This window comes from Fringilla coelebs (genome assembly GCF_963513975.1).
Source record: "Fringilla coelebs genome assembly, chromosome: 17".
Classification (NCBI taxonomy): domain Eukaryota; kingdom Metazoa; phylum Chordata; class Aves; order Passeriformes; family Fringillidae; genus Fringilla; species Fringilla coelebs.
Genome location: NC_140043.1, coordinates 11,617,196 through 11,645,157, shown reverse-complemented (window position 1 = coordinate 11,645,157; position 27,962 = coordinate 11,617,196). Strand labels below are relative to the sequence as shown.

At 55.3% G+C, this 27,962-nt stretch overlaps 2 protein-coding genes across 4 annotated transcripts; both read left to right on the top strand.

Annotated features, from left to right (window-relative positions):
* Window positions 1–55: 55 nt before the first annotated feature.
* Window positions 56–4,498, top strand: UNG (uracil DNA glycosylase; the record flags this gene model as incomplete). Its single annotated transcript, XM_084217433.1, has 6 exons — window positions 56–499; window positions 577–672; window positions 1,415–1,512; window positions 1,859–1,947; window positions 2,266–2,444; window positions 3,225–4,498. The coding sequence occupies 6 exons, from the start codon at window positions 56–58 to the stop codon at window positions 3,363–3,365; spliced, it is 1,047 nt and encodes a 348-aa protein (XP_084073559.1). The 3' UTR covers window positions 3,366–4,498.
* Window positions 4,499–4,764: 266 nt separating this feature from the next.
* On the top strand, window positions 4,765–27,568 carry ACACB (acetyl-CoA carboxylase beta). Of its 3 annotated transcripts, XM_084217554.1 has the most exons (53): window positions 4,765–4,909; window positions 5,263–5,696; window positions 6,345–6,471; window positions 6,848–6,986; window positions 7,250–7,359; window positions 7,521–7,602; window positions 8,025–8,123; window positions 8,404–8,513; window positions 8,766–8,876; window positions 9,034–9,243; window positions 9,551–9,721; window positions 9,953–10,114; window positions 10,295–10,458; window positions 10,964–11,114; window positions 11,191–11,294; window positions 11,866–11,947; window positions 12,478–12,623; window positions 12,701–12,851; window positions 12,928–13,062; window positions 13,479–13,625; window positions 13,702–13,890; window positions 14,195–14,295; window positions 14,376–14,464; window positions 14,543–14,667; window positions 14,947–15,060; window positions 15,143–15,256; window positions 15,617–15,706; window positions 15,800–15,918; window positions 16,148–16,285; window positions 16,689–16,788; window positions 16,927–17,034; window positions 17,212–17,268; window positions 17,842–17,883; window positions 17,952–18,167; window positions 18,252–18,407; window positions 18,709–18,912; window positions 19,367–19,522; window positions 19,779–19,901; window positions 20,205–20,474; window positions 20,799–20,896; window positions 21,041–21,161; window positions 21,341–21,451; window positions 21,661–21,804; window positions 21,884–22,004; window positions 22,150–22,246; window positions 22,401–22,497; window positions 22,703–22,838; window positions 23,149–23,326; window positions 23,439–23,551; window positions 24,063–24,217; window positions 24,366–24,536; window positions 25,018–25,154; window positions 25,282–27,567. In XM_084217554.1, exons 2-53 carry the CDS (start codon window positions 5,272–5,274, stop codon window positions 25,406–25,408), a joined length of 7,143 nt encoding a protein of 2,380 aa, XP_084073680.1. In that variant the 5' UTR covers window positions 4,765–4,909; window positions 5,263–5,271; the 3' UTR covers window positions 25,409–27,567. The 3 variants fall into 3 exon arrangements, with proteins under 3 accessions (XP_084073680.1, XP_084073679.1, XP_084073681.1); XM_084217553.1 differs by having other exon boundaries at window positions 14,376–14,667; window positions 25,282–27,568; XM_084217555.1 differs by lacking the exons at window positions 4,765–4,909; window positions 5,263–5,696; window positions 6,345–6,471; window positions 6,848–6,986; window positions 8,404–8,513 and having other exon boundaries at window positions 7,303–7,359; window positions 14,376–14,667.
* The last annotated feature ends 394 nt before the right edge of the window (window positions 27,569–27,962 follow it).

The following is a 27,962-nucleotide window of genomic DNA, read 5'->3' as shown; positions in this document are numbered from 1 at the left end:
TGCCGCGGAACCTCCGCGTGCGGCGGGGCCGCCCCTGGGCGGGGCCTGTCCCGCCATGGCCGCGCGTTGTGCCGCCGTGGCCGGTGCCGCCGTGACCGCGCGTTGTGCCGCCGTGGCCGGTGCCGCCGTGACCGCGCGTTGTGCCGCCGTGGCCGGTACCGCCGTGACCGCGCGTTGTGCCGCCGTGGCCGCGCTGCCCTCCCGCCGCGGGCCGCTCCCCCACTCCGGGCTGCTCTCCCGCCCCGGGCTGCGCCCGCTGCCCTCCCGCACCCTCCGCAGCCACCCCCCTGCCCGCTGCTTCCAGGTGAGCGCCGCCAAGAAGGCGAAGGGAGCCGGCGATACCGCGAGCCCAGCGCTGAGCGCGGAGCAGCAGGAGCGCATCCGCAAGAACAAGGAGGCGGCGCGGCAGCTGCTGGCGGAGCGGAACGTGCCCCCGGGCTTCGGCGACAGCTGGCGGCGGCAGCTGGCCGCGGAGTTCTCCAAGCCCTACTTCGTGGAGGTGAGCAGCATTCCCCGATCCCCCCGTTCCCCCCGAGCGGCCGCTGAGGCCCCGCTGAGCCCCCGCTGTCCCCGTAGCTGATGGCGTTCGTGGCCGAGGAGAGGAAGCGCTACACGGTGTATCCGCCCCCCGAGCAGGTCTTCACCTGGACGCAGATGTGCGACATCTGGGATGTGAGTAGAGCCGCGGTGGGGGGCTCTGAGCTGCTCCGGGCAGTTTAAAACCCTGAAGGTGTGGGGTGGGTGCACAGACACTTTCCTTTAGTATTTGGTCCCTTAATCTTGGATCCCGTGGGATGTGGGTGCTGTTGTTTTGCTCACCTCACTCATAAATCCAGCCTTCCCTTTCATGTCTGATAACAAACTGTGATTTTATTCTTTTATTACCCTCACAAGCCACAGAACTTCCTCTGATCCTTTTGATCTTTTTTCTGGTGTTAACAGCTTAACCTAGCTCATAGTTTTTTTATCTTGTACATCTCTTGTTCTTTTAATTGATTGGTAAAGGACTATAAAAGAAAATAAGACAACACAAGGTAACGTTATTACCAATAAAACCTGTCAAAAATATCACAACAAGTGTGGCATAAAGCTGAAATGGGATGAAACTTACTTGGAAAATAACAAGGTGATTTTTTGTGACTGTGGAAATGTTGGTCTTCTGCTCTCAAATTATATTAATTATATTCATTATTTTGGCAACAAAGCCATAAGAATATTAGTCCCCAGTGTTAGGTGGGCTCTGTGCTCTTTAGCAATGAGATATCTGGGATTTAACTTCAGTTTTTTGGAGGGGTTGGTTTGTGGCATTTTTTGTCTCTGTTTTAGGATAAAGCTCATTTATAAGCCTTTTTTCCCTCACTCTTTAGGGAATAATACTGACTACAACTCAGTGCTAACCAAGGTCTGCTTTCAGGTAAAGGTTGTTATTTTGGGACAAGATCCATACCATGGACCTAAGCAAGCTCATGGGCTCTGTTTCAGTGTTCAGAAACCTGTTCCACCTCCCCCCAGGTACGAAAATGTACAAAATCCCTCTTGTTATTTAATTATTTGCAGTTCTGTGGTGCTCAGGGCTGGGAAAATTGATGTGGTTTGCAACTACTTAAATTTGAGTTGTGCATCACCTGGAAGGATAATTCTGTGTAATTTTGGTGATATTCTGGATGCAAATTTTCATTTCCAGTCTCATTAAAGCTTCCAGGCAGACACACATAGTCCCTGCTGCCCTGCCTCTGCAAATGGCTTTATTATCTTAAATAATAAGATTAATATCAATGCTTTTCTTTCCTGCTTAGAGCAATAAATGATGGTGCTTGCTCTTGTAATATTAAAAATCTTCTGCTGCTTTGGTTTGCAGCTTGGAGAATATTTACAAGGAGCTCTCTGAGGACATTGAGGGCTTCACCCACCCTGGCCACGGGGACCTGACGGGCTGGGCCAAGCAAGGTGAGCTCAGAGACACTCAGTGATGTGCTCCCTGTGAAGCAGGAAAGAATCTTATCTAAAAACCAGCCCTGTGGTTGGAGATAATCCACCTCTAGGAGAGAAAATCATTTCTGAGCGCCTTAAAATGAAAATTTGCTTCAACAGGGAAAAAAAAAAGTCTGAATCCCAGAATGGTTTGGGTTGGAAAGGAGCTTAAAGCTTATCCAAGGGACACCTTCCACTATCCCAGGTTGCTCAGAGCTCCCTCCAGCCCGGCCCTGGGCGGTGCAGGGATGGATTAACCCTTGTTTCACCCTCTGGGTGTGCTTTGTTTGCCAGGGGTGCTCCTGCTCAACGCGGTGCTGACGGTCCGGGCTCACCAGGCCACGTCCCACAAGGAGAGGGGCTGGGAGCAGTTCACTGATGCTGTGGTGTCCTGGCTCAACAAGAACCTGCACGGCCTTGTCTTCATGCTCTGGGGAGCCTATGCCCAGAGGAAAGGCAGCTCCATCGACAGGGTACGCCTCCTTCTCCTCAGCCCTTCCCTCTCCCTGGTTTTTCCCTCGGTTTGGTGGACACTAGAGGGCACTTCCCTTACAGAATTGGGAATTTTCCCTGCCTGAACTCTGTCAGATTGAGCCCTGCTTCTGCTCCAGCTTAGCCTTTGCCAGAATTAAGCAAGAAAAGTGGAGCAAATATAAGCTCCTGTTGTCAGCAGTGTCTCGCAAGGACAGAGCTGTTTTTCCCTAGCTGAGGGCTCATGAATCAATGTGAAATCTGCTGGTGGCATGACAGCAGTTGGGAAATGCCAGGGCATTTATGGCTTTGCTTAGTGGGACAGAAGTCTTGATCTTTGTGGCTGGTTCTTTGGGTCTCAGGGTGGTGGAGGAGGGGGTGTAAGGGGAGATCACACCTGCCTTGGAGCAGGAAAAGGAGGAATGGGGGTAAATCACCTGCCCTGGAGCAGGAGGAGGAATGGGGGTAAACCACGTGTCCTGGAGCAGGAGGAGGAGGAATGGGAGTAAATCACACCTGTCCTGGAGCAGGAAAAGGAGGAATGGGGGTAAATTACACCTACCCTGGAGGAGAAGGAATGGGGGTAAATCACACCTGCCCTGGAGCAGGAGGAGAAGGAATGGGGGTAAATCACACCTGCCCTCGAGCAGAAGGAGGAGGAATGGGGGTAAATCACCTGCCCTGGAGCAGGAAAAGGAGGAATGGGGGTAAATCACCTGCCCTGGAGCAGGAACAGCCCAAACCCTGCAAATCTAACAAGTGGTTTCCTCTGCTGTCCCCAGAAGCGTCACCACGTCCTGCAGACGGTTCATCCCTCACCCCTCTCTGTCAACAGAGGGTTCTTTGGCTGCCGGCACTTCTCCAAGACCAATGAATTCCTCAGGAAATCTGGGAAGAAGCCCATTGACTGGAAAGCACTCTGAGCTGGGGCTGAGGCTTGGGAGCAGCCCCTGGGCCAGGGCTTGGGGCATTTCTGAGAAACTCTCAAATGCTGATCAATTTCCAAACTTCTAGAGATTGTTATATTTTTGTTTTAAATGTTTATTTTTTTGAGAGCATGTTGGAGCGTTTGATGGACAGCTCTGCTGCTGGAACAGATCTTAGCCTGGTTTGAAGCAAAAAAAAAAAAAAGACCCCAAACACCAGAGTTCTGTATTAATTTGTGGTCGTTGTGGCAATGGGAATTTATTTTCAGGCTCTGGTGACGGGGTGTCAGTTCTTACTGAGCTGCTCAGCTTTTGTGAATGCTCTGCTGCCTCCTTCCCACACAAATCTAGTTTGCCTATTTAGGGGGAATGGAGCTGTCTCCATGGGAAGAAAAGGCTTTTGGTTTTAGCTTTTTGCTACGGATTTATTACAAAAATGGCTTCTCAAGGCTGTAAAGAAAGCACGGGGTCAGGGGTGTTGCTTGGTGCATCCATGATCTCAAGATTTTGGGATAAATCCTCCCTTCGCCACAGGGAGGCTGTGACCAAGACCCTTGGTAATGCTTTTGAATTTTTTGTTGGCATTTAGACAGGAAAATCAAAAGGTTTTATGTTCTTCCTGGGTGTGGAACCACCTGGATGACAGGTGAGCTGTGCTGACCAAGGACCTGGGGGTACTTGCTGATGGCAGCAGTGAAGGTTTGTTCATTGACATCTCCCAATTCAGGGACTGATAGTTGGAAATTACTTCAGATCTTTTTAAGATCTTAAAAGAGGGAACTTTGTGCTTTGCCACCTTGGGAGCAAATTAAAGTTTCCACCTACTGTTGGCAATAACTTGGGATTTCCAGGAGGAAGAGGTGTTGACTTCATCCTCCTGGGTTTCCAGCCCGTCTTTGACTTTGTAATTCCTTTACTGGAAGTGAAGAGCCCTTTTTTTTTGTTTGTTTTTGGAAATTACACCCGTTTTTATAGAATATCCTTGTAACCTTTCCTCTGGTGTTCTCTCTGAGCTAACACTATCACCAGTGAATTTACACTGTCTGTGGCCTTGCTGTATATGTTGTTTGCTTGTTTTTTTTTTTTTCCCAGTGTGTTTTTTTTAAATAAAAATTACTTTGTTTACATGATCTTGCATCGGTATTTTAACACAGGGAGGGAGAAGGGGGGTGGAATGGGGAGTCCCTGTTCCCCCCAGGGAGCCAAACCCATGAGCATGTCCTTGTCCTCGTCCCCATGACCAGGCACAGGGCCAGGGCACCTTTGTCCCCCAAGGATCGGGTGTCCCCCTCCCTCCTTCCACCCTCATCTCCCGCAGAAGTTTTCCAGACACGTTAGCAGGGAAATATTTGCGCTTGACGTGACCGTCACGTGTGAGACCAAACTGGAACAACCGGGGAGGGGGGCGGCCCTGGCACCGCGTGGGCTCCGGCCCGGGGCGCGGGGAGGGACAGATGGACACACGGACTGACCGGTGACACCGCAGTGACCCGGGGCCCGGAGTGACCCGGCGCGGAGGGGGCACGGGGCTGGTAGCCATGGTGAGGGGGCGAGGGCTGAGGGGAGGCCGGGAGGGCGAGGGGCTGAGGGGAAGGTGAGGGGCTGCGGAGGCTGTGGCGCTTTTCCCTCACCCCCATGCCCAGCTCTGACGGGGATAATCGACCGCACTTACCGCGCCTCGGGGTCCCGTTCAACGCCCCCGGTGCGAGGGCCGGGCTGGGAGCCGCTATCCCGAGGGTGCTGTGAGGGCCGGGCAGGCCAGGCCGCGTCACCCCCCGGCTCCTCACGGAGCAGGGGAAACAGCTCCGGCTGAGTGCGGCCGGCACCGGGCGCTGCGGGACGGGGCCGTGTGTTCAGCGGCACAGCCGTGACCGGCGTGCTCCGTTTCCCCCAGGGCCCGTGAATGCTGGCGGCTGCGCTGCTCCTGCTCGCTGTGCTGCTGCTCCTTTGGGCCAAAATGTCCAACCCTCGGTGCGAGCGGGAGAAGGAGCCGGAGAAGAGCCCCGGGGAGCCGCCCCCCGCAGCCGGGCCCCCGGCGCGGCCGAGCCCCTCGGGCCGGCAGAGCCCCCCGGGCCGGCAGCCGCCGCCGCGGGCCGGGCGGGCGGGCTCGGAGCAGGAGCAGCTCGCCGTGTACAACCCCGCGGCGCTGCGCCGCCCGACCCTCGCCAAGTTCGTGCTGGGCTCCTTCGACGACAACTCCTCCGATGATGAACTGATGACCACGGCCTTCAGGGTGGGCCGGCGGCGCAGCAGCCTGGCCGGGGTGGCGGGTACCGTCCCCGAGCTCCCCACCGTGAGCGCCCGTCTGGAGACCAGCGCTGGCCTCAGGTACGGATGGCAACCCCGATGGTCGGAGCGTGGTCGGGTAAGGATGTCCCGGTTAGGGAGGGCGGGTGCTTGTGGTTGGTACATTGCTGTTGGTAAAATTGGGGTGCACACGTGCTGGTGCTCCTCGGAACCACAGGGTGATGCCCCCAGTCCTGCTCCCTTTGAAGGGGGAGAGCCAGTGTCCTCGGCTGTGTGACAGCAGTGCCACCTGCAAGAACCAGGGCAGGGGGTGCCCTCCAAAATCTCTATTTTGGATGTGGGGCAGCTCACTCCCTGCTGGCTGTGCCAGGCAGCTCTCATGGGAGCACAGTTGATATATCCAGAAGAAACAACTTGGAAGCCAAATGCTGTTGCCTGCCTCCTCCAGCTGCTCTGCTCTGGCTAAAAATAACAAACCTTTGGCTCCAGGGACGTGTTGTGACACTCCACAGCCCGACAGTGGCTCTTGCCACGCTGGGTTTGAGGTGGTGCTGCCAGCAGTATCCGTGCTGCTCTTCCATCTTTCCACAAATAAGGAATTTCCTTATGTCCTGCCTGCGTCACACTGTTGGTGACCTTTGCAGGACAGGGTTTGAAGGGCTTTGGGGCTGGGGGAGGGCTCATTGGAGTGGCCCTGGGCTCAGTGACAGCCACCATATCCTGCCACAGGCCCAGCATGTCAGGGCCAAACCTGGCGAAGAGGAGCCAAAGGAAGATGGACCTGCAGCGGGATTTTTCCGTGGCCTCCCCAGCCGAGTTCGTCACCCGCTTTGGGGGCAACCGTGTCATCGAGAAGGTTTGTCCCCACACATCCCTGCTTGTGCCTGGCTAGGGGGTCACTGCTTTTTGCAGGGACATCTTTGAGCACTGCCCAAATGTTGTGTGTCTGCCAGGCTTAGAGCAATGGCAGCCTAGAGCTGTTCATTCCATGGTTTCACTCGCTCTCATGGGCTGGGAGGGGGAATCCCACACAGCAGCTTGGCACAAATGATGGCCAAAATCCCATCCTTGGTTATCCCCAGCGCCAGACATCAGCAATGTTGTTGAGGAGTTGGAAATCTCATGATTAACACATCCCCCCTGCTTTGCTCCATCCCTTGCCCTTGCACTGCTGTCCCTTGGGGTAGCAAGGACAGGGTTCACCCTGCCACCCCCTGTCCCTGTGCCCCCAGGTCCTCATTGCCAACAATGGCATCGCTGCTGTGAAGTGCATGCGCTCCATCCGCCGCTGGGCCTACGAGATGTTCCGCAACGAGCGTGCCATTCGCTTCGTGGTCATGGTCACCCCCGAGGACCTCAAGGCTAACGCAGGTAGTTCCTGAAAATGTCCCCAAAAAGGAAGTTCCCTACCTGGGGCTGAGCTGGGGCAGCCCTTTCCTACCTGGCACGTGAGGGCTCTGCACAGCTTGGCGTCACACACTTCACTCCTGCACAGCCAAATCCAGGAGTAAATAATTTTTCCCTGCTCCAGCCTCCCCAGGATGGTGGATTTGGGAAGGGGATCTGTTCAGGGATCTGGTTCAGGGATCTGGTTCAGGGATCTGGCTCCCACCACTCCCTGTGCTGTCTTGCAGAGTACATCAAGATGGCAGATCACTACGTGCCTGTCCCTGGAGGGACGAACAACAACAACTATGCCAACGTGGAGCTGATCGTGGACATTTCCAAACGGATCCCAGTCCAGGTCTTGGCCATTTGTGTGTCTCCCACCCTCCTTGCCAAGGGCAGTTCCTGGGCAGAGGGGACACCCCAGAAGGGGGTGATGTCCGTGTGCTGAGGAGCTGGGCACACTGGGAGGTGCCAGCACGGGGGTAACGCTCCCACTGCTGCTTCTCCTTGTGCCAGGCGGTGTGGGCTGGCTGGGGACACGCCTCAGAGAACCACAAGCTGCCAGAGCTGCTGCAGAAAAATGGGATAGCTTTCCTAGGTAAGGTCTCACTGCTTCTCCATGCTGGCTGTTGGGTTGGTGTGTGCACTCACAGTCACTGCCAGGGACACTGCACTGGGAATGCCCCTTTGGTGCCTCTGGCATGCCCAACCAATGGAGTGGCAGTCCTCAGGCTGGTTTCATGGGGCATTCCCAGGAATCCTGCTGTTTTCTGGGTTTTCCCTGTAATGTTCAGGCTGATGCAGTGTTGACAGAGGAACATTGGGTGGGAACAGACCTTGTGGGATTCCCAGCCTGAGCTCCCCTTGGAGAAGGGTTGAGCTTTGTCCTGAGCTGGGCAGTGGGTCTGGGGGGGTTTCTGCATCCTCAGTCCTTGCAGAAGGCTGGTGGGGCCAACTCAGTGATGTGGGGATGAGCTGGTGCATTGGCCACCCCCTCAGCCCTTCTGTCCCTCTCCAAAGGTCCCCCCAGTGATGCCATGTGGGCGCTGGGGGACAAAGTTGCCTCCACCATCGTGGCTCAGACCCTGGAGATCCCCACACTGCCGTGGAGTGGGAGTGGTGAGTGCCTCCTCACAGCCCCCACACCCTCTCTGCTCCCCTCTTCCCTCCTTCCTGCCTTTCCTTCCCCCCAAAACAAGCACCTGGATTGGGGTCCTTGGTCCATCTGGCCACACATATTTCTGACCTCTTTGTAGCAGCTAATTTGGGCAGGGGGATTTTGGAGATGGAGTGCATGGAAACAGGAGAAATGATGGAACCCTCAGCTCCCTGGGCACACCCAGCATGCCACCCCAGCTGTGCCAGCTGGTGGTGACCACAGCCCTGGCCATATCTACAGGTCTGGTGGCTCAGTGGTCTGAGGAGGACCAGAATGATCAGCAGGCCATCAGCATCCCCCTGGAGACGTATGCGCAGGGCTGCGTGAAGGATGTGGAGGAAGGCATGGAGGTAAAGCTGAGCCTGTAGGCAGCTGCTTATCTCTTGCCCACCATGATTCCTCCTCAGAGCCTGCCTGCCCTGGCCATTCTGACCTCCCAGCACACACCACAGTGACACAAGGCTGTGCCAGCAGCAGTTTGTCCCACTGAATGAATGTCACTTGGGATAATCCTGCTCAGGGATGCCTGGAGTTGTGTGGGCTGTCAGGGTGGTGTGCTGGGGACCAAAACACTACAGTCATCCCAGCCGTGACCCTCTCAGGTGGCCATGAGGATCGGCTACCCCCTGATGATCAAGGCAGCAGAAGGTGGCGGGGGCAAAGGCATCCGAAAAGTGGAGGCAGCAGAGGAATTTAGTGCCAGTTTCCGGCAGGTGAGAGGTGCCTGGGACCCCCATCCCTCTTCCGTCCCGTCCCGGCAGGGTCCTGCTCCCACCCGGGGCGCCTCCCACTTCCTGCTGCAGCTCTGCCTCCATCCTGGGATGAGCTTCGGGGCGTGATGCCGGAGCACGACCCTCTCCCCCGCCGCAGGTGCAGGCAGAGGCGCCCGGATCCCCCATTTTCCTGATGCAGCTGGCGCAGCACGCCCGGCACCTGGAGGTGCAGGTCCTGGCAGATGAGTATGGCAACGCCATCTCCCTCTTCAGCCGGGACTGCTCCATCCAGCGCCGCCACCAGAAGATCATTGAGGAGGCACCTGCCACCATCGCCGCCCCCGCTGTCACCGAGATGATGGAGAAGGTAGGTGGCCTGAGCTAGGGACAGCACAAGTTTTAGTGGGAAACTGGCCTGGGTTTATTGGGGTTTTAAAGAAGGGAGGGATCCCGCAGCTGAGCAGGGCTCCTTGTCCAGGGTGGTCGAGCACAGGAACAGCCTCCCCAGGGAAGCGATCACAGTCCTAGCTGTGCCAGAATCCAGGGAACGTTTGGGCTTTCAGGAACACGGTGGGGTTTTGGGGGTGTCCTCTGCACAAGCAGGAGCTGGATGCCGATCCTGCAGTCCCTTCCAAGCCAAGATTCCATGATCCAGGGGTTTCCCTCTCCTGCAGTGTGCTGTCCGCCTGGCACAGATGGTTGGGTACGTCAGTGCAGGCACCGTGGAGTATCTGTACGGGGAGGACGGGAGCTTCCACTTCCTGGAGCTGAACCCCCGGCTGCAGGTGGAGCACCCATGCACGGAGATGGTGGCGGACGTGAACCTCCCGGCTGCTCAGCTGCAGGTACCTGCACACACAGCTCACTCCAGGGGTGTTGAAGGAGGCAGTTTGGGAATTTAGGGAGGAGCATTGGACTGGAGCCTGGCAGAGGGAAGCTGCCCCATATCCCAGCATGGAGGGTGCAGGTGAAAGAGGTGTGGCAGCTTTCCTTCTACTCTGGCTTCCCACTGGGAACTCTCCATTCAGACTCTGTCGGTGTCTCCCTGGCAGCTCAGGCCTTTGTCTCTCCTGCAGATTGCAATGGGCATCCCCTTGCACAGGATAAAAGACATCCGGGTGCTGTATGGGGAGAGCCCCTGGGGGGACACCCCCATCTGCTTCCACAGCCCCTCCAACCCCCCTGTGCCAAGGGGCCACGTCATTGCTGCCCGGATCACCAGCGAGAACCCAGAGGAGGTGAGCTGGGGTGGGGGTGGGGACAAGGGGACTCTGCCACCTGTGGGGTTGAACTGGGCATGGTCCTCCCCAGCCAGACAGTGTTCATGGGATCAGTGCAGTCCATGGAGGTTCCCCTTGCCTGTCTTGCTGCAGGAGTCTCAATCCTGGTTCCTCCATCTCTGCTCTGTTTTGGCTCAGGGTTTCAAGCCCAGCTCGGGGACAGTGCAGGAGCTGAACTTCCGCAGCAGCAAGAATGTCTGGGGGTACTTCAGCGTGGCAGCAGCCGGGGGGCTGCACGAGTTTGCTGATTCCCAGTTTGGACACTGCTTCTCATGGGGAGAGAACCGGGAGGAGGCCACCTCGTGAGTGTGGCGGGATGAGTTGGAGGGCGTGTGTCCTTGGGAGGAGTCACAATTGGTGTGTGAGCTGGGAAAAGTGGTTTTATCTGACAGGACCAGAATGGTGCTGCTATGCTAAGCACCTGGCTGTCTGGCCAAAGCCAGACTTTTTGGGACTGTGGTGGTGCTACGGCCCCAGTTCATCCACCTGATCTTCATGTTGAAGTCATCTGCTGAGCATTGCTTAGTGCCCATGAGCAGCAGTGTCCATCAGGAACTGAGCAGCAGTTTCATGGACAGGCTAATGGGGCTTGGAGTAACTTGATCTAGTGGAAGGTGTCCCTGTCCATGGCAGGGGGTGGAACAAGAGAATTTTTAAGGTCACTTCCAACCCAAAACATGCAGTGGTTAAAAACGTGCTGGGGGCTCAGGAGCTCATTGCCCTAGGTCCTGAAGCTCCCCAGTTCCCTCTACTGGGAGCCAAATGCCACCTTCTCGGTCATTAATGAAGGGCTTTTCTCCCTTAAAGGAACATGGTGGTGGCCCTGAAGGAGCTGTCTATCCGTGGGGATTTCCGGACCACGGTGGAGTACCTGATCAAGCTGCTGGAGACAGAGAGCTTCCAGAACAACGAGATACACACAGGCTGGCTGGACCACCTGATTGCTGAGAAAGTGCAGGTGGGGGTGATGCCCAGGGGTCACCACTCCCCTTCCTTGGGGTAAGACCCAAACCCTGTTGTTTTTGCCCCCACAGGCAGAGAAGCCAGACACGATGCTGGGGGTTGTCTGTGGTGCCCTGAACGTGGCTGATGCTGCTTTCAGAACGTGCATGAGTGACTTCCTGCACACGCTGGAGAGGTGCGGAGTGGGGGCTGCCCAGGGGGGGCTCAGTCATGTGGGAGGCACCTTCCACCAGATCAGGTTGCTCCAAGCCCCATCCAACCTGGCCTTGAGGAATTCCAGGATTGGGGCAGCCACAGTGGAGACCTAAGTGTTGTTCTTCTGGGGCATCTTCCTTCCAGTTTTGCTTTACAAATTTAGTGACAGTAGCGCTGTGACAGGCAGGGACAGGGGTATCTGGATCCTCAGCTATCACTTTGTCTGGACAGTAGGAAAGGCTTCCCATGGCTGGGAAAACAGCTTTCAAGGGGAAGTGGCTTGGCTGTGCAGTTTGCTTTTGTTGTTGAATATCAAGGTTATTCCTCCAGCCTTGGAGGACTCCCAGGGCTCTCCCACGTGCCTTATCTGAGTGTTTTCCCAGTGCCTGGCCTCCCTCCAGGTCTGGCTGTGCATGGTGCTCATGTGGGTCACTTAAAGCTGACACTTGTCCCCTCTGGTCACCATCGTGCCCTCCCACCAGGACTGGGAGCACTGCTGACTTGGAGAGGCTGGGAATGCTCTGGGGCCTGATCCCTCCATTGTGTTTCAGGGGCCAGGTGCTGCCAGCAGCCTCTCTGCTGAACATCGTGGATGTGGAGCTCCTCTGCGAGGGTGTGAAGTACGTTCTGCAGGTGAGGGCAGGGCTGTGCTCCCCCCAAACCAGCCACAGTGCTTCTCAAGGGGTCAGGGACATGCTTCTGTCCCAAGGGAGAAAACTGAAATAAATACAAAGCTGTCCTTTAAAAATGGGCAACATAAAAATGAGCTTAATACCCTCATAACCTTAATAACCTCATTTTAACCTGACAGACATTTTAATTTACCCTGTTGCTCTGAATTTATTAAGGGACTTCATTTTCTTGCTTTTAAACCAAATTAGTTGGAGTTCATGCAAAACTCCTTACTCACAATGAAAGTGGCAGGTGAGCCATGTGTTGCACCAGCTCTAGGCTGTGGGTTAAACCAGTTCTGGGCTGTGAGTTGAGTTTAACCAGTTCTGGGCAGAGTTGAACAGCTCCTCGGTGCAGCCTGATGTTGTGCCTCCTGCCTTCCCAGCACAGCCCCATCCCATGGCACTGGGCATGGGGAGGTGCCCCCCCAGCCCCCAGCCTCGCTGTTCAGTGTGTTTTGGGGTTGCACTGAGGGTGTCCCCTGCCCGCAGGTGGCCCGCCAGTCGCTGACCACCTACGTGGTCATCATGAACCACACGCACATCGAGATCGACGTGCACCGGCTCAACGACGGGGGGCTGCTGCTCTCCTACGACGGCTGCAGCTACACCACCTACATGAAAGAGGAGATCGACAGGTACCCCTTGCCAGGACCCCCATCCCTCCTTCCCGATGGCCACCAGCCGGCTGGTGACATCTTTCCCTGTCCCTTAGGTACCGGATCACCATCGGCAACAAAACGTGCACCTTCGAGAAGGAGAAGGACCCAACGGTGTTGCGCTCGCCCTGCGCGGGGAAGCTGCTGCAGTACGTGGTGGAGGACGGCGGCCACGTGGATGAGGGCAAGGTTTATGCAGAGATCGAGGTGAGCTTTGCAGAAGAGCTGGAGGAGCAACATTTTTGGTGTTGCTGGCTTGGTTACTGCATCCCTTTCTCCCCAGGTGATGAAGATCATCATGACGCTGGCGGTGGAGGAGGCGGGGCAGCTGCACTACGTCAAGCGGCCGGGAGCGCTGCTGGAGGCCGGCTGTATCATCGCTCGCCTCCAGCTTGATGATCCCTCCAAAGTGAAGCCTGTGAGTCTCCTAGGGGCTGCTGTCCCCCTCCTGCCAGCTCCCGCTTGGCATCCTGGGAATGCTCCCTAGGGGGCAAAATGGAGGAGCTGCTCTAGTGGGACATCACAGTGAAGGTCATGCCATGTCCTTGGGCTGTCTTTGGGTTCAAGGGCTGCTCCATATGGATTGCTCTGCTTCCTCGATGTGCAGGAGCTCACATGCACTAAAAAGTGCATTTATAGCACTAAAATCTCCAGTTTTTCCATGTTATTTTTGTCATGAGACACTGGCACATCCACTATGCTCAATGTCAGGTGCTTCCTCACACCTGACTCAAAGCTTTGGGTTGTGCTGGGTTCCTATGGCAGCTGCAGCTCTCAGGAGGTCTGTTTCTGCCAACAACAACAGTTCAGCTCACCTCCCTCTGCCCTCTCCAGGCACAGCCATTCACAGGGGGGCTCCCAGCGCAGCAGACCCTCCCCATCACTGGCGAGAAGCAGCACCAGGTTCTCCGCAATGTTCTGGACAACCTGACCAACGTCATGAACGGCTACTGCCTGCCCGAGCCCTACTTCAAGACCAAGGTGGATGCCAGGCACCAGGTGTCCCACCCATTTGCCATGAGGGCAAGACCAGCAGCACCAACTTCTGCTCCCACAGGTGAAGGAGTGGGTGGCACAGCTGATGAAGACCCTGCGGGACCCTGCCCTGCCCCTGCTGGAGCTGCAGGAGATCATGACGAGCATTTCGGGACGAATCCCGCTGGCTGTGGAGAAGTCCATCCGGAAGGTGATGGCGCAGTACGCCAGCAACATCACCTCCGTGCTCTGCCGCTTCCCCAGCCAGCAGGTCAGTGGCAAAGGGGGCTCACATCCTCTTCACTGGAGCCAGCTGGGAGCTCCTGCCTCAAGTTGTGGTGCCGAGATTTTATAACAAATTAAATAAGAGAGGGAAATTTGTTGAGGTTGATCTTTTATATGTGTATTTGCTTCTATGTGTGCCTTTCTTTTTTATATTCATTTGTCACTTCGTATTTTTCACTTTGGGAAAAAAAAACAACAACAAGGGAAAGGCTCTGGGTGGAGTAAACAAAGGGGGAGATGGCAGCCTCGTGCCCCTGAGCCACCATGGACCTTGTCCCCTCTCCTCACAGATCGCCAACGTGCTGGACACCCATGCAGCCACGCTGCAGAGGAAGGCTGAGCGGGAGGTCTTCTTCATGAACACACAGAGCCTGGTGCAGCTGGTGCAGAGGTGAGCCCCATACTGTCTGTGACCCCCCCTGTCCCCCTACAGCCACCTCCTCACAGCTTGATGGGCTTTTTGCTCCCCAGGTACCGCAGCGGCATCCGAGGCTACATGAAGGCGGTGGTGCTGGACCTGCTCAGGCGCTACCTGCAAGTGGAGACACAGTTCCAGCATGGTGAGGGCTCAGGGCTCTCTGGGGGAGCTGCAGGGCTCTCTAGAGGAGCTGCAGAGCTCACCAGACCCTGCCCCACAGCTCACTATGACAAGTGTGTCATCAGCCTGCGTGAGCAATGCAAACCCAACATGACCCCCGTGCTGGAGAGCATCTTCTCCCATGCCCAGGTGGCCAAGAAGAACCAGCTGGTGATCATGTTAATTGTGAGTACAACTCGTGCCTGAGACTCCAGGAGCAAAGGCTGGTGGTAGGGAAGAGTCAAAGCAGCTCTGCATTGCTTAAGTGTTCATTCCTGCCTCGTTTATCGCTTTATTTTAATTATCTTCCCTCTGTGGTGTTGTGTGACTATGCCTGGGTCAAAGAGAGCCCATTTTAGTGCCTTGGGTCTTGTTCCCTTTTGCTGTGTGGGGCTGGGATGCAGGATGAAGCCATCCCACACAGCAAGGAGCCGGAGCTGAGCCATGGTGGTTGTGGCATTGCAGGACCAGCTGTGTGGCCGTGACCCCACGCTGACTGATGAGCTGACGACCATCCTCCATGAGCTGACACAACTCAGCAAGACTGAGCACTCCAAAGTGGCTCTGAGAGCCCGGCAGGTCAGCCAGCACCATGCAGTGCCATCCCATTCCTGTCCCCATCCCTGTCCCCCAAGCTCCCAGCTCCTCTCTCCCCTGGCAGGTGCTCATTGCCTCTCACATGCCCTCCTATGAGCTGCGGCACAACCAGGTTGAGTCCATCTTCATCTCTGCTATTGACATGTATGGACATGAGTACTGCCCTGAAAACCTGAAGGTTGGGAATTATGTGTTTTTCCAGAGGGAATTTGGGTGGCTTTGGGGAGAGAATCTGGCTGCAAGTGGTTTAGTCTTAAAAACAGCCAAAAATCACTCAAAGCCCTTCTCTTGTGGCTGTGTGGAGCAGAGGAGGGGGTGCACCCCAGTGCTGCCAGTCCCTATTCATTGCTTCATGTTCCATTTGGGAAGGAACAGATGTGTGGATCCATGTCTGGCTCTTGTGGTTTCCCTGTGGTGGGCTGGGTGTTCCATGCCACCTTGGTGACCAGTCCTGCCCAGCTCCACATTGAGGCACCCCTTAAATGGAGCAGGGAGGTCCCACTTCATCCTTGCCCTAAATTTTGCTTTCTTCCCGCAGAAACTGATCCTGTCAGAAACCTCCATCTTTGATGTGCTTCCCGTGTTCTTCTACCACACCAACAAGGTGGTGCGCATGGCAGCACTGGAGGTGAGGCCTGGGGGGCACAGAGGGGGCCCAAGGGTGGCATGGGGGGGCCCAGGAGTGGAGGGGCACGGTGGTACCTCCTGTGTCCCCTCACAGGTGTACGTGCGGCGGGGCTACATCGCCTACGAGCTGCACAGCCTGCAGCACCGGCAGCTCTCTGATGGCACCTGCCTCGTGGAGTTCCAGTTCATGCTGCCCTCCTCCCATCCCAACAGGTACAGGGGTCCCTCCCACACACCTGTCCTGCTCCCCTGGACACAAAGCTTTTCTTTTCACAAAGCTTTGGGGTTTGTATCATCCCCTCTGTGCAAAGTGGGTGCTGCTACCACACTGTCCTGTTGCCAGTGGAGCAGGATGAGTCCTCTCCGGGTCAAGGTTCCCTGTGGGAGCTGTGTGGTCTCACAGGGTGCCTTCCCCAAAGCTGACACTTGCTCCCCACGGCAGGATATCCGTCCCTATCAGCATCTCCAACCCTGACCTGGCCCGGCACAGCACTGAGCTCTTCATGGACAGTGGCTTCTGCCCCACGAGCCAGAGGATGGGAGTCATGGTGGCCTTCCGCAGATTTGAGGACTTCACAAGGTGGGGGTGCAGTGACACACTTGGCCAGTGTTTGTCCATTGGAGAGCAAAATGGAGTGGAATAGCCACAGCTGGGGGCAGCTGGGTGGTGCTAGAGGCAGCTCTATTTCCCACCATAGCTGCAGACTGGGTATTCTCAGTACAATACCTTGTGGGGACATGAGGTGGCTTTTGAGGACACGTGGAATGTGGGAAAAGCTTGCATGGCACAGGTTAAACCCCTCTGCACATTAATGTAGCTGAGCTCAGAGCTGTATCTCATAAGCTGTGGGTTTGCTGTGGGATGGTGGGGCCATTGTGCTGGTACCTGTGTCCCTGTCTCAGTGGGTCCCTGGTGCTGTCCCTTCAGGCAGGGGGTGGGCACAATGTGCTGTCTTTTGACCCCACCTCTGCTGTTTGGGCAGGAACTTTGATGAAGTGATCTCATGCTTCTCCAACTCCTCGTCGGACAGCGGGCTCCTCAGTGATGCACAGGCCACTACCTACGATGAGGAGGACACCAAGGTAATCATGAAGCTGCTGCTGGTACCCCCAGGTGGTGTTGGGACAGCACTGATGCTGCTGGCCAGGCTTGACTGTAGGGTTTTGTTGCCAGAACATTCGTGCTGCTGGCCAGACTTGACTGTAGGGTTTTGTTGCCAGAACATTCGTGAGGAGCCAATCCACATCCTCAACATTGCGCTCTGCTCAGCTGACCACATGGAAGATGAGAAGCTGGTGCCCATCTTCAAAGCCTTTGCCCAGTCCAAGGTCTGTTGCTGGGCTGGACCCTCTTTTTGTAAATCCTGCAAGCCAGAACACCATACCCCAAGACCCTGCCTCCTCTCCATGTAGTGCACCCCAAAATGCTGCCGTTTAGGATTTGTTTGCCCCCTTAGTGGAGATTTTAAGCTCTCTTAACTGGTGGCATCTTCTGTTTCTGTATAGAAAAATATCCTCGTTGAACATGGGCTCCGGAGAATCACATTCCTCATTGCCCAGCAGGTTAGTGCAACTGAGACTCTGACATCTATAAATACCTTACAGACACAGCACTGAGTGATGGATGGACCCACTGTGCTTCAGGAGCTGGGAATTAGTTAATCAGTTCAATGAGTGATTCATCTCCTGTATCATCCTTTATCCTGCTCATGTTTCCAGTATCGTGGTTCCTGCAGAGCCACTCCATAGCTTTAAGGTGCCTTTAGAAGCCATCACAGAGTAGAAGCCCAGAGTGGTTTGGGTGGGATGGGACCTTAGAATTCCCCCTCTTCCACTCCTTGCCATGTGGTGGAACTCTCCACTGTCCCAGGTTTCTCCAAGCCCTTTCCAACCTGGCCTGGGACACTTCAAGGGATGGGCCAGCCACAGCTTCTCTGAGCAGCCTGTGCCAAGAGCTCACCTCCCTCACAGGGAACAATTTCTTCCTGAAATCCAATCTAATCAATCCCTCCCAGCCCTTTTCCCTTTTGGGGGAGAACAACGCCTGCAAAGTTTTTTTCTTTTTCATGAAGAATCAGAACAATCCTCTGCAGGCTAGCCCTATTCACACTGTCTTCTCTCTCCCTTTTGCTGCAGAGAGAATTCCCAAAGTTCTTCACGTTCAGAGCCAGGGACGAGGTAAGCTCCCGTGGGAGCGGTGCCGGCGCGGCGCTGGCGTGGCCCTGGCTCACGGCTGTGCCCGGCAGTTCGCAGAGGATCGGATCTACCGGCACCTGGAGCCGGCGCTCGCCTTCCAGCTGGAGCTGAGCCGCATGCGCAACTTCGACCTGACGGCCATCCCCTGTGCCAACCACAAGATGCACCTGTACCTGGGGGCCGCCAAGGTTCAGGCGGGCACCGAGGCCACCGACTATCGCTTCTTCATCCGCGCCATCGTGCGCCACTCCGACCTCATCACCAAGGCAGGGCTGGCGCCGGGGCGCCCGGGGGCACGGTGAGGGTGCGGGGGTGGCCTGGCCCCTGCTGAGCCACCTGCTCCATCACAGGAGGCTTCCTTCGAGTACCTGCAGAACGAGGGCGAGCGGCTGCTCCTGGAGGCCATGGATGAGCTGGAGGTGGCCTTCAACAACACCATCGTGCGCACTGACTGCAACCACATCTTCCTCAACTTCGTGCCCACTGTCATCATGGATCCATCCAAGGTGTGTTTCTTGGGGTCCTGCTTCCTCTGTCCTGGAAAAGCTTCTCTGTCATCTCCTGTGCTCAGGACCACTGCACAGATGGGCAGCCACCTCCCACCATCTCTCCCTGTCCCCGGTGGAGAGGGTGGATATCAGCACCAGGCCCAGCCAGGAGGCATGGAGAGACAGAAGGGAGTCACCCAAAGCAAATCCTAAGTGGCTGTTTGGGGTGGACATGCAACAGGGCTGCTCCAGCCGTGGCATTGTGTGCTCAGTGTTGTCCCTGGGGTCACCAACCCCCCCGTGTGCCATCCCCGTGCAGATCGAGGAGTCGGTGCGCTCCATGGTGATGCGCTACGGCAGCCGCCTCTGGAAGCTGCGGGTGCTGCAGGCTGAGGTGAAGATCAACATCCGCCTGACGCCCACTGCCACTGCCATCCCCATCCGCCTCTTCCTCACCAATGAGTCTGGATATTACCTGGACATCAGCCTCTATGAGGAAGTGAGGGACCCTGGCACTGGCAGCGTGAGTAACCCCAGCAGTGACTGCAGAAACTCAACCGTGGCTGCCTAAGTGCTGCCAGCTGCAGCAGAGCTTTGGGGGGGCTTCTGCAAAACTCTTTGTGCACCCACAGTGCTGGTCTGCCCAGAGCCCCCAGACTTTAAACAGCATTCCCACAGCTGGATTGGTTTCATCCATCGGCATCCAGTTGGCGTGGTGTTGTATTCAAAATGTGCTGAGCTTCATCCTGTTGGGTTCCTTGAGTTGATGCTGGTGTGGAGCTGGGCAGTTTTGAATGCTGGAGGTGATGGTCAGTGTTAGGGTGTCACTAGTACTGACAGAATATCAGTGTGACAGTCCCCTCAACAGCAAAAAAAAGTGTGGAAAATCACCTTGACCAAGCAGGGCTCAGCAGTGCTCCAGAAAAAGTCACCATGACATCCAGGAAAGGCAGTCAACCCTCTGCTCTCCTTTCCAGATCATGTTCCAGTCGTATGGGGACAAGCACGGGCCGCAGCATGGGATGCTCATCAACACCCCCTATGTCACCAAGGACCTGCTTCAGGCCAAGCGCTTCCAGGCACAGTCCTTGGGCACCACCTACGTGTATGACTTCCCAGAGATGATCAGGCAGGTGAGTCTGGCTGAGCAGAAAGAGACTCTAAATTACTGCTCTTTATCCCCACCCTCCCCAAATATTCCCACCTGAGGAAAAGGTCCCTCTCCTCAGGCTGTCGAATGAGAAAACAAAAAGAGCCCAAGCTCCAACATTTTTGGTTGTATTAAACATTTCTAAACCAATTCCTAGCTCTTGAAATTCCTGAAACTAGATGGTCTTTAAGGTCTCTTCCAAGCCAAACCATCCCAAGCAATGTGCTGTGTCTCCACAGGCTCTCTTCAAGCTGTGGGGCTCCTCGGACCTGTATCCCAAGGACATCATGACCTACACTGAGCTGGTCCTGGACTCTCAGGGGCACCTCGTGCAGATGAACAGGGTCCCTGGAGGGAACGAGGTAGCAGGGAATGATTTGGAATTGGGCAGAGGAAGCAAGTGGGAATGGCTGGTGGCTTAGTCTGGCTGTGTTTAAAGCTTGGGAGATGCTCCTCAACCATTTTGGCTGTTGGTTAGTGCCACCTGCAGCTCAGCCCCTGTGTCTCTTGGATGTGGCACTCAGTACTCTGGTCTAGTTGACAAAGTGGTGATCAGTCAAGCATTGGCCTCAATGATCTTGGAGGTCTTTTCCAACCTGGTTAATTCTGTGACTCTCTGACTCTCTGGAGATTCTTCCCTGTAACCTTGTGCTGTTTCGAGGCAGGTGGGGATGGTTGCTTTCAAAATGAAGCTGAAGACCCCCGAGTACCCCAAAGGCCGGGACATTGTGCTCATCTGCAATGACATCACACACAAGATTGGCTCCTTTGGGCCTGAGGAGGACCTGGTGTTCCTGAGGGCCTCGGAGCTGGCACGGGCCGAGGGCATCCCCCGCATCTACATCGCCGCCAACAGCGGCGCCCGCATCGGCTTCGCTGACGAGATCAAACACATGTTCCAGGTGGCCTGGTTGGACCCAGCTGAGCCCCACAAGGTGTGTGGGCACCTCCCCTCCTGCAGCACAGGAGACAACTGAGGCTCTAGCTGGGGAAGGGATGAGCAGAGTTAAACTGGGATGTCAAGTTGTGGGATTAGAGCGGGGATTGAAGCCATACCTGCACCCAGCACCATGGGGATGGTTCCTTTGGCCTCTCCCAGGTGGTGGAGGTGCAGGTGACAGTGCTGGCATGGCTGCTCTGTCCTGCTCTGGTCCCTGAGCTGCTGCACGGCATGGTTTGGGATAGCTTTGGGAAAGGGCCACCACATGAACATGTGTGTGGGAGGCTCCACAAGTCATCCTTCTCCTCTTTCCTTGCAGGGGTTCAGGTACCTGTACCTGACTCCCCAGGACTACACGAGGATCAGCAGCATGAACTCGGTGCGCTGTGAGCACGTGGAAGAAGGCGGAGAGTCCAGGTGAGTCCCATATCCTGTGAGACACACAGAGCCACCCCAGGCTCGGCCCTAACCCCACCAGGATGCAGCTCCCACCTCAGCATCCTGCCAGGCACATCAGTGCAAGTGAGTGCTTCCCACACCACAGCTCTACTTTCTCTGCAGGTATGTCCTGCTGGACATCATTGGGAAGGACAATGGATTTGGGGTGGAAAACCTGAGAGCTGCTGGTACCATTGCTGGGGAGTCCTCCCGTGCCTATGACGAAATAGTGACCATCAGCATGGTACAGTGGGGCCCTTCCCCCTCTGCTCCTCCCCTCTTCCCTGCTGGCTCTTAAAGTCACCATGGGAAGGGTAACAGGATGCAGCAAGGAGGCTGAGCCCTTCACAGCATCCTTCTGCAGGGGCTCATGGTCTGTGCTGCAGCCCCAGTGACCCCACATGTCCCTTTGTGTGTGCCCAGGTGAGTTGTCGTGCCATTGGGATCGGTGCCTACCTGGTGAGGCTGGGCCAGCGTGTGATCCAGGTGGAGAACTCCCACATCATCCTCACGGGTGTCACAGCTCTCAACAAGGTACCAAGCTCTGGCTGCATGTCCTCCATGGCGCTGTCCTCCTCACCACTACCTGTGTGGGCTCCTTCCCTGTCCCATGGAACATCAGCCTGGACAGAGATGGAGATTCAGACTCAGCCCAGAGGGAATTTGCCTGTGCAGAGGTTTGGGCTGACAAACAGGGCAAGGGAGCAGCTCTTGTGTCAGCAAAGCCCCATGTGTTTCCCTAGGTGCTGGGACGGGAGGTTTACACATCCAACAACCAGCTGGGAGGAGTGCAGATCATGCACAACAACGGTGTTTCCCATGTCACTGTCCCAGATGACTTCGCGGGGGTCTACACCATCCTGCAGTGGCTCTCATACATACCCAAGGTAGGAGGGTGCTGCAGGGGCGAGGTGGGGGTGTCACCAATACCTGGCTGGTGACCTGCCCTCGGGGTCTCCCTTACAGGATAACCAGAGCCCAGTGCCTGTCACTGCCATAGTTGACCCTGTTGAAAGAGAAATTGGTTTTGTCCCTTCCAAAGTCCCCTATGACCCCAGGTGGATGCTGGCAGGGAGACCCCATCCAAGTAAGTGAGAACAACCCAGGGCTAGTGCTGCACTGCTCCCAAATGCATCCTGTAGGTGCAGAAGATGCTCTTGGCTGTGGGTTGGTGCTCAGGAACCTTTCAGTGCTTGTCCTTTCCCCTCTCCACGTTTTCCTGTGCTCTGCAGATCTCAAAGGAACCTGGCAGAGCGGCTTCTTCGACCAGGGCAGCTTCATGGAGATCATGAAGCCATGGGCTCCAACCGTGGTGGTTGGCAGAGCAAGGTACTGCCAGGAGCAGGGATCCTGCCTGTGTGGCCCCTCACCTTCAAGCCCTGGCTGCGGCACTGCTTTTGGGATGGTGGAGAGGGAGCAGCTCTCTGGTGGGGTTGGGGTGGAGGGGAACTGGCCTTGCTGAGCCCACCCTGCCCTGCCATAGGTTGGGAGGTCTCCCCGTGGGTGTCATCGCTGTTGAGACCCGCACCGTGGAGGTGACAATACCCGCTGACCCTGCCAACCTGGACTCAGAGGCAAAGGTGAGTGGGGTACAGCTGGGGCCAGGTGGCATCTGAGAGGAACTGGAGGGAAGGGAGGAGTAATAGCTCAGCATGATCCTTGGGCATAATTGTCCTTAACTGAGGTGAAATCAAGGGTGCTGGGGCAGTTTGTTTTCTTCCAGCTGTTTCATGCGGCATGCCAGGGAGAACTGGCACAGTCTCAGCTGCTCACTGTCTTTTCCAGATAATTCAGCAGGCTGGACAGGTCTGGTTCCCAGACTCTGCTTTTAAAACAGCCCAGGCCATTCGAGACTTCAACCGGGAGCACCTCCCGCTGATGATCTTTGCCAACTGGAGAGGCTTCTCCAGCGGCATGAAAGGTACCTGTGCTTGGGATGCACACACCATGGGAACATGGTGGGACAAACCTCTGTCACCCCTGCCACCCCACAGGGTCCTGAGATGGCCCAGCCTACCAGGGTATGCACCACTCTGGGATGTGGGGTTGAGTTGGGCTGGGGAGGTCGTGGGGGATCGCAGGGCAGAGGTCTCAGGGATTGGTGGCTTCCTGCTGGCTGGTTTTGCAGGATGCTTTGTCTCTCCAATAGACAAGGTGTTTTTGGTCATCTGGGAGGAGGCTGGGACAGTGACAATTGGGACACCCAGCCTCTGAGTCTCTTTGGCTTTCAGACATGTACGACCAGATGCTGAAGTTCGGTGCCTTCATCGTGGACAGCCTGCGGGACTTCAAGCAGCCGGTGCTGGTGTACATCCCCCCTCACGCCGAGCTGCGCGGCGGCTCCTGGGTGGTCATCGACTCCACCATCAACCCCCTGCACGTGGAGCTCTATGCTGACAAGGAGAGCAGGTCAGCATCCTGAACACCTGTGTGTGTCATCCAAAATACCTGCGTGTGTCAGCTGCCTAGGATTTATTCTCCCATGCGCACCAGTCCTTGCTTTACCAAACTTCCCTTCCAGGGGAGGCATTTTGGAGCCTGGAGGAACAGTGGAGATCAAGTTCAGAAAGAAGGATTTGGTGAAGACCATGAGAAGGATTGATGCAGTTTATGCCGAGCTTGTTAAACAGCTGGGTAAGGAAAGGGAGTTTGGGGTTGTGGACATTGGTGGTGGTAAGTTAAACATGAGGCTCAAGCACTTTGGTGGCAACCACCAGGAGTCCTTTAGTGTCCTGTGAAAACTCTTTATGTCTTTTCTGTTGGTGGAGCTGAGGGGATGTGGTGGTACTTTAGAACACCTGTCTTGGGGGCTCTGTCAATGGGTTAAATGGGGCTGGGGTGTTCTCCCATGCTTTGAGATGAAGGATGGCCATGGCCACGTTAAACTGGTTCCTGCTGCATTGGGAGTTCCTTTCCCTCATGTCCCTCTGGCCTGCTACAACATGGCCCCACAAAGTCCTTGCAAATGCCATCTCTCCTCTCATGTAGCAGGCACTGAGTGTACCTCTTTGTGGCTTGTATGGCTCTGGTGTCAGTGTGCCAAGGAAAGAGCCGTGGCACTGGGCGTGGTGGCTGATGTGGGAGCACAGAGGGGACGCCCTGGTGGCATCCCCGGGGTAGCTGCTCAGCCCGCTGTGTCCCGCAGGGTCCCCCGAGCTGTCGGAGGCGCAGCGCAAGCAGCTGGAGAAGCAGCTGAAGGCGCGGGAGGAGCTGCTGCTGCCCGTGTACCACCAGGTGGCCGTGCGCTTCGCAGACCTGCACGACACCCCGGGCCGCATGCAGGAGAAAGGGGTCATCACGGTGAGCCGGGCGCAGGGGAGGGGCTCTGAGGTGACAGGCAAAGGTGGGGGGAAAGTCCCTTCCCGGTGACATCCCTGCCCTCTGCCCTTCATCCCGCCGGAGCTGGAGCTGCCGCCGGCAAACCCGGGCTGCGCTCCGGTTTCTGCAGGACATCCTGGAGTGGAAGAGCGCCCGCTCCTTCCTCTACTGGCGGCTGCGGCGGCTGCTGCTGGAGGAGATGGTGAAGGGGGAGGTGCTGAAGGCCAACAGCGAGCTCAGCCACATCCACATCCAGTCCATGCTGCGGCGCTGGTTCATGGAGACGGAAGGAGCTGACAAGGTACCCCCAGCCCCGGCTTCCTGAGGCAGCTCCACAGGCAGGGCATCCCGAGAGATCTCACCTCGGTCTGCCACCATTCAGAGGTTTCAGTGGTGTTTCAATGTGTGAGGATGGGCAGTGAAGCAGCCCTGAGCTGGGGCTGGCTCTTCAAATCAGGTGACTCCAGTTGGGTGCTTGTGCTCAGCAATGGCAAAGTGGTCTCCAGGTAAATATTTTTTTACCATGGCAGGGCTTCCTAGGGCAAAAGTGGGGTTTTTAGCATTTGAGCTGCTCTCAAATGAAGCACATGTTGCTGTGCCTGCCTCAGGAAGTAGGACCTGCAAAGGAGCCATGTTTTACCTTTTTGCTTTTTAAATGGCTTGCAAATGGATGCACGACAGGGAAGAAAAATCCCATGGCCTGGATTTGAGGCTCCAGGAGGAAGGGGGGCTTGGGCTGTGCAGGCAGCAGAACCCCCTTCCCACAGTGCTGCTTTCTCCAGGGCTACCTCTGGGACAACAACCAGGTGGTGGTGGAGTGGCTGGAGAAGCACATGCAGGAGGAGGATGGCACCCAGTCAGCCATCAGGGAGAACATCAAGTACCTGAAGCGGGACTACATCCTCAAACACATCCGGAGGTGAGTGCCTGTGGGAGCTGCCATGAGAAGGGGTCCCTGGGATGGGAACAGCAGCTGGTGGAGCCCAGGCAGTTCTCACTGCAGTCACTCAGGAAACCTCTCTCTCTCTCTGCCCTGTGCCCTGCAGCTTGCTCCAGGCCAACCCCGAGCTGACCGTGGACTGCATCGTGCAGATGGCTCAGCACATCTCCGGCCCACAGAAGGCCCAGGTTGCCCATCTCCTGTCCAGGGTGGACACTGATGACCCCTCCTGAGCTGGGCAATCACCACAGGGTAGGAGAAGCACCAGGACAACAGCCAGACCTCACCTGCCCCCTGGTTCCTCAGCCCTTGAACTGAAGCCTTGGACTCTTGCTCATGTGCCTAAATAAAGGACACCAGTGCTTTTAAGTATTTTAAGCCATGGAGATGGTCTTGCCATCCATGCAGAGTCCCCTCTGGCACTGGGGGTGCTGCCAGAGGGGCAGCTTGGCAGAAGATGAACTTGTCCCAAGCCAAGCCTGGAATCTGGACCTGGTGCAGAACTTGGTTTTAAAAAGAATCCAAAATATTTTCCTGTTTTAGTTGCCAGCCCTTGGTCTTTCAAACAAGCACCAGGTCAGACACGTCTCATGAGATTGGACAGAGCTGGAGGCACAGACCCCTGGCCAGGGCCAGTGTCCAGCTGGCTGGGTTCAAGCTGACCAGGTAACAAGACCAGGAAATGAGAAGCAGCCTCCAAGTGATGTTTTATAAACTGTGAAGAGGAATTTCTGTCATCCTTCCCCTCGCTGGGGGGGCAAAGAGTAGATGTGGCTATGAGTAGCTGATGGCCCAGGAAAGACCTCAGTGAGCTAATCTGGGAACTGCTCCCGTGGGAATGTCCAAGGATCCAGCAGGCTGTGGCTGACCTGGCTGTGCCTGTCACCCATCTCGTGTCCTTTCTGGTTCCTGCAGAGCATGGAGAGGAGGGAGGATGGCCTCAGGTGCTCCTGCCCCAGTGACCTGGTTCCTCCTTGGAAGCAGCAGAGCCAAGGGGAGGTGTCACCTGCTGGGACCTGTACCCTGCTGCTCAGGTAGCCTTTGATCATCTTGATTGTGGAGGAGAAATTTGAAGTTTTCCAGTGCCTCTGGCTGTGTCATTTCCCCAGCACACATTTTTACCTTGGGCTCAAAAGGAGGAGGTGGGATGGCAATGGAAGGTGGGACAGCTGGCTCAAGTGCAGTGCTGGCATTGCCCTGGGGTGAAGGTGTTGGACACTTCCTGGGGCTGGAGCATCCCACAGAGTCTGTAGGAGGTCTCCCTGTCCTGGGGTGGGGATGGGAAGGGTCTTGTGAGTCACTTCCTGGCTGGAAGGTGTCACTGCTGACAGGCAATAAAGTGAGCTCAGCTCCCGGGGAATTCCCTGACCTCTGTGTCTTCTGTCATTGTCCTGAGCAGAGCCTGGTGTCTGTGGCACTGGGCAGCCCCTTTTCTGTGGCACAGGACCTGTTTGGGGTGGGGCAGCTCTGAGCATCCCTCCTGCCAGCCCCTGTCCCCACTCCAGAGCTTTTCCAGGCATTTCAGAGGGTTTCAGGAACAGGGTGACACCACAGAGGAAGAACTCTTAGAGTGAATACCTGTAAACTCTTAGAGTGAATACCTGTAAACTCTGACAGTAAATACCTGTAAACTCAGAGTAAATACCTGAATACCTGTAAACTCTTACTCTCCTGGTGGATTTGAGCCAAGGATCCACCTTCAATTTGGCAAAAGGGTCTCTGAAGCTCGGGGAAACCCAGCATGACACCAGAGCAGGCACCACACAGCACATCCAGAATGCCCCAGGCATAGTGCTAAGAAATGTTTATTTAAAAAAGCAAAGACATTGTAGGTGACACCAGTCACAGCAAAGGATCATTCATCACATTTGTCCTTGGACAATAAATTATCACGTGGAGCATCATGGTGCCCTTTGGAAGAGGTTGCCATGGAGGGATGCACTGGGAGGATACAGGCACAGATGTTTCCAAGCCCCTGATCTTCATATTTTCAAGCAAGAAAGTGCCCTTTGGGGCCACTCCAGCATCCTGCACCCTCCAGCTTTAATCCATGGATGGGTGTGGGAGAGAAAAGCCTGGGAGCACCTGGATACAGCACTGGGAAATTCTCTGAATGCACAGGAACAGACAAAACCCAAGATATAAATATCAATTTTTGCTCACAGAGGTATAAGTAGACTAAATGCTAAGCTCCAACATATTTCAGATGTTTCATCACATTATTTGCAATGTATGTTAACAAGTACAAAGCAGGGTTTGAATTTTTTTTTTAAAAGCTACATTAGAATCAGGTTTTTTAGTTAATTAGCAAAGACTATTATGAAAGGTACAGTGACAATATTTGGTCTCTGAATTTTTTAAAAAGCATGAGTTTCACAGTATCAAAAGTGCTTATTAAAGAAATGTAGTGTAAAAACTGATAAGATGGTTGTGGTTCTGATGATGAATAATTTAGTGGCTGAAAAACAGGTTACTGCAGCATTATACAAATTGAACAGTGCTCAGTTCACATAATTTCTTTTCATAACAATAAATATAAATAAATTTACAAATAGTAATACTGCCTAGCACAAGAATAGACAGAAGCACAATACACAAGACTATAAATCTATTTTTTTTAAAATCCTAAAAATTGGCATAATTCCTAAAAAAAATCCTCTAGCCAGTGATCAGTTTAATAGTTCAGTAGTACCACTTCCTTCAGGGGTGAGGACTTTTACAAATCTAGATATAACAGTGGTTTGCTAGGGAGGTGAGTTTTCCTTTTTTAGTGGTTTTGCTCCATTT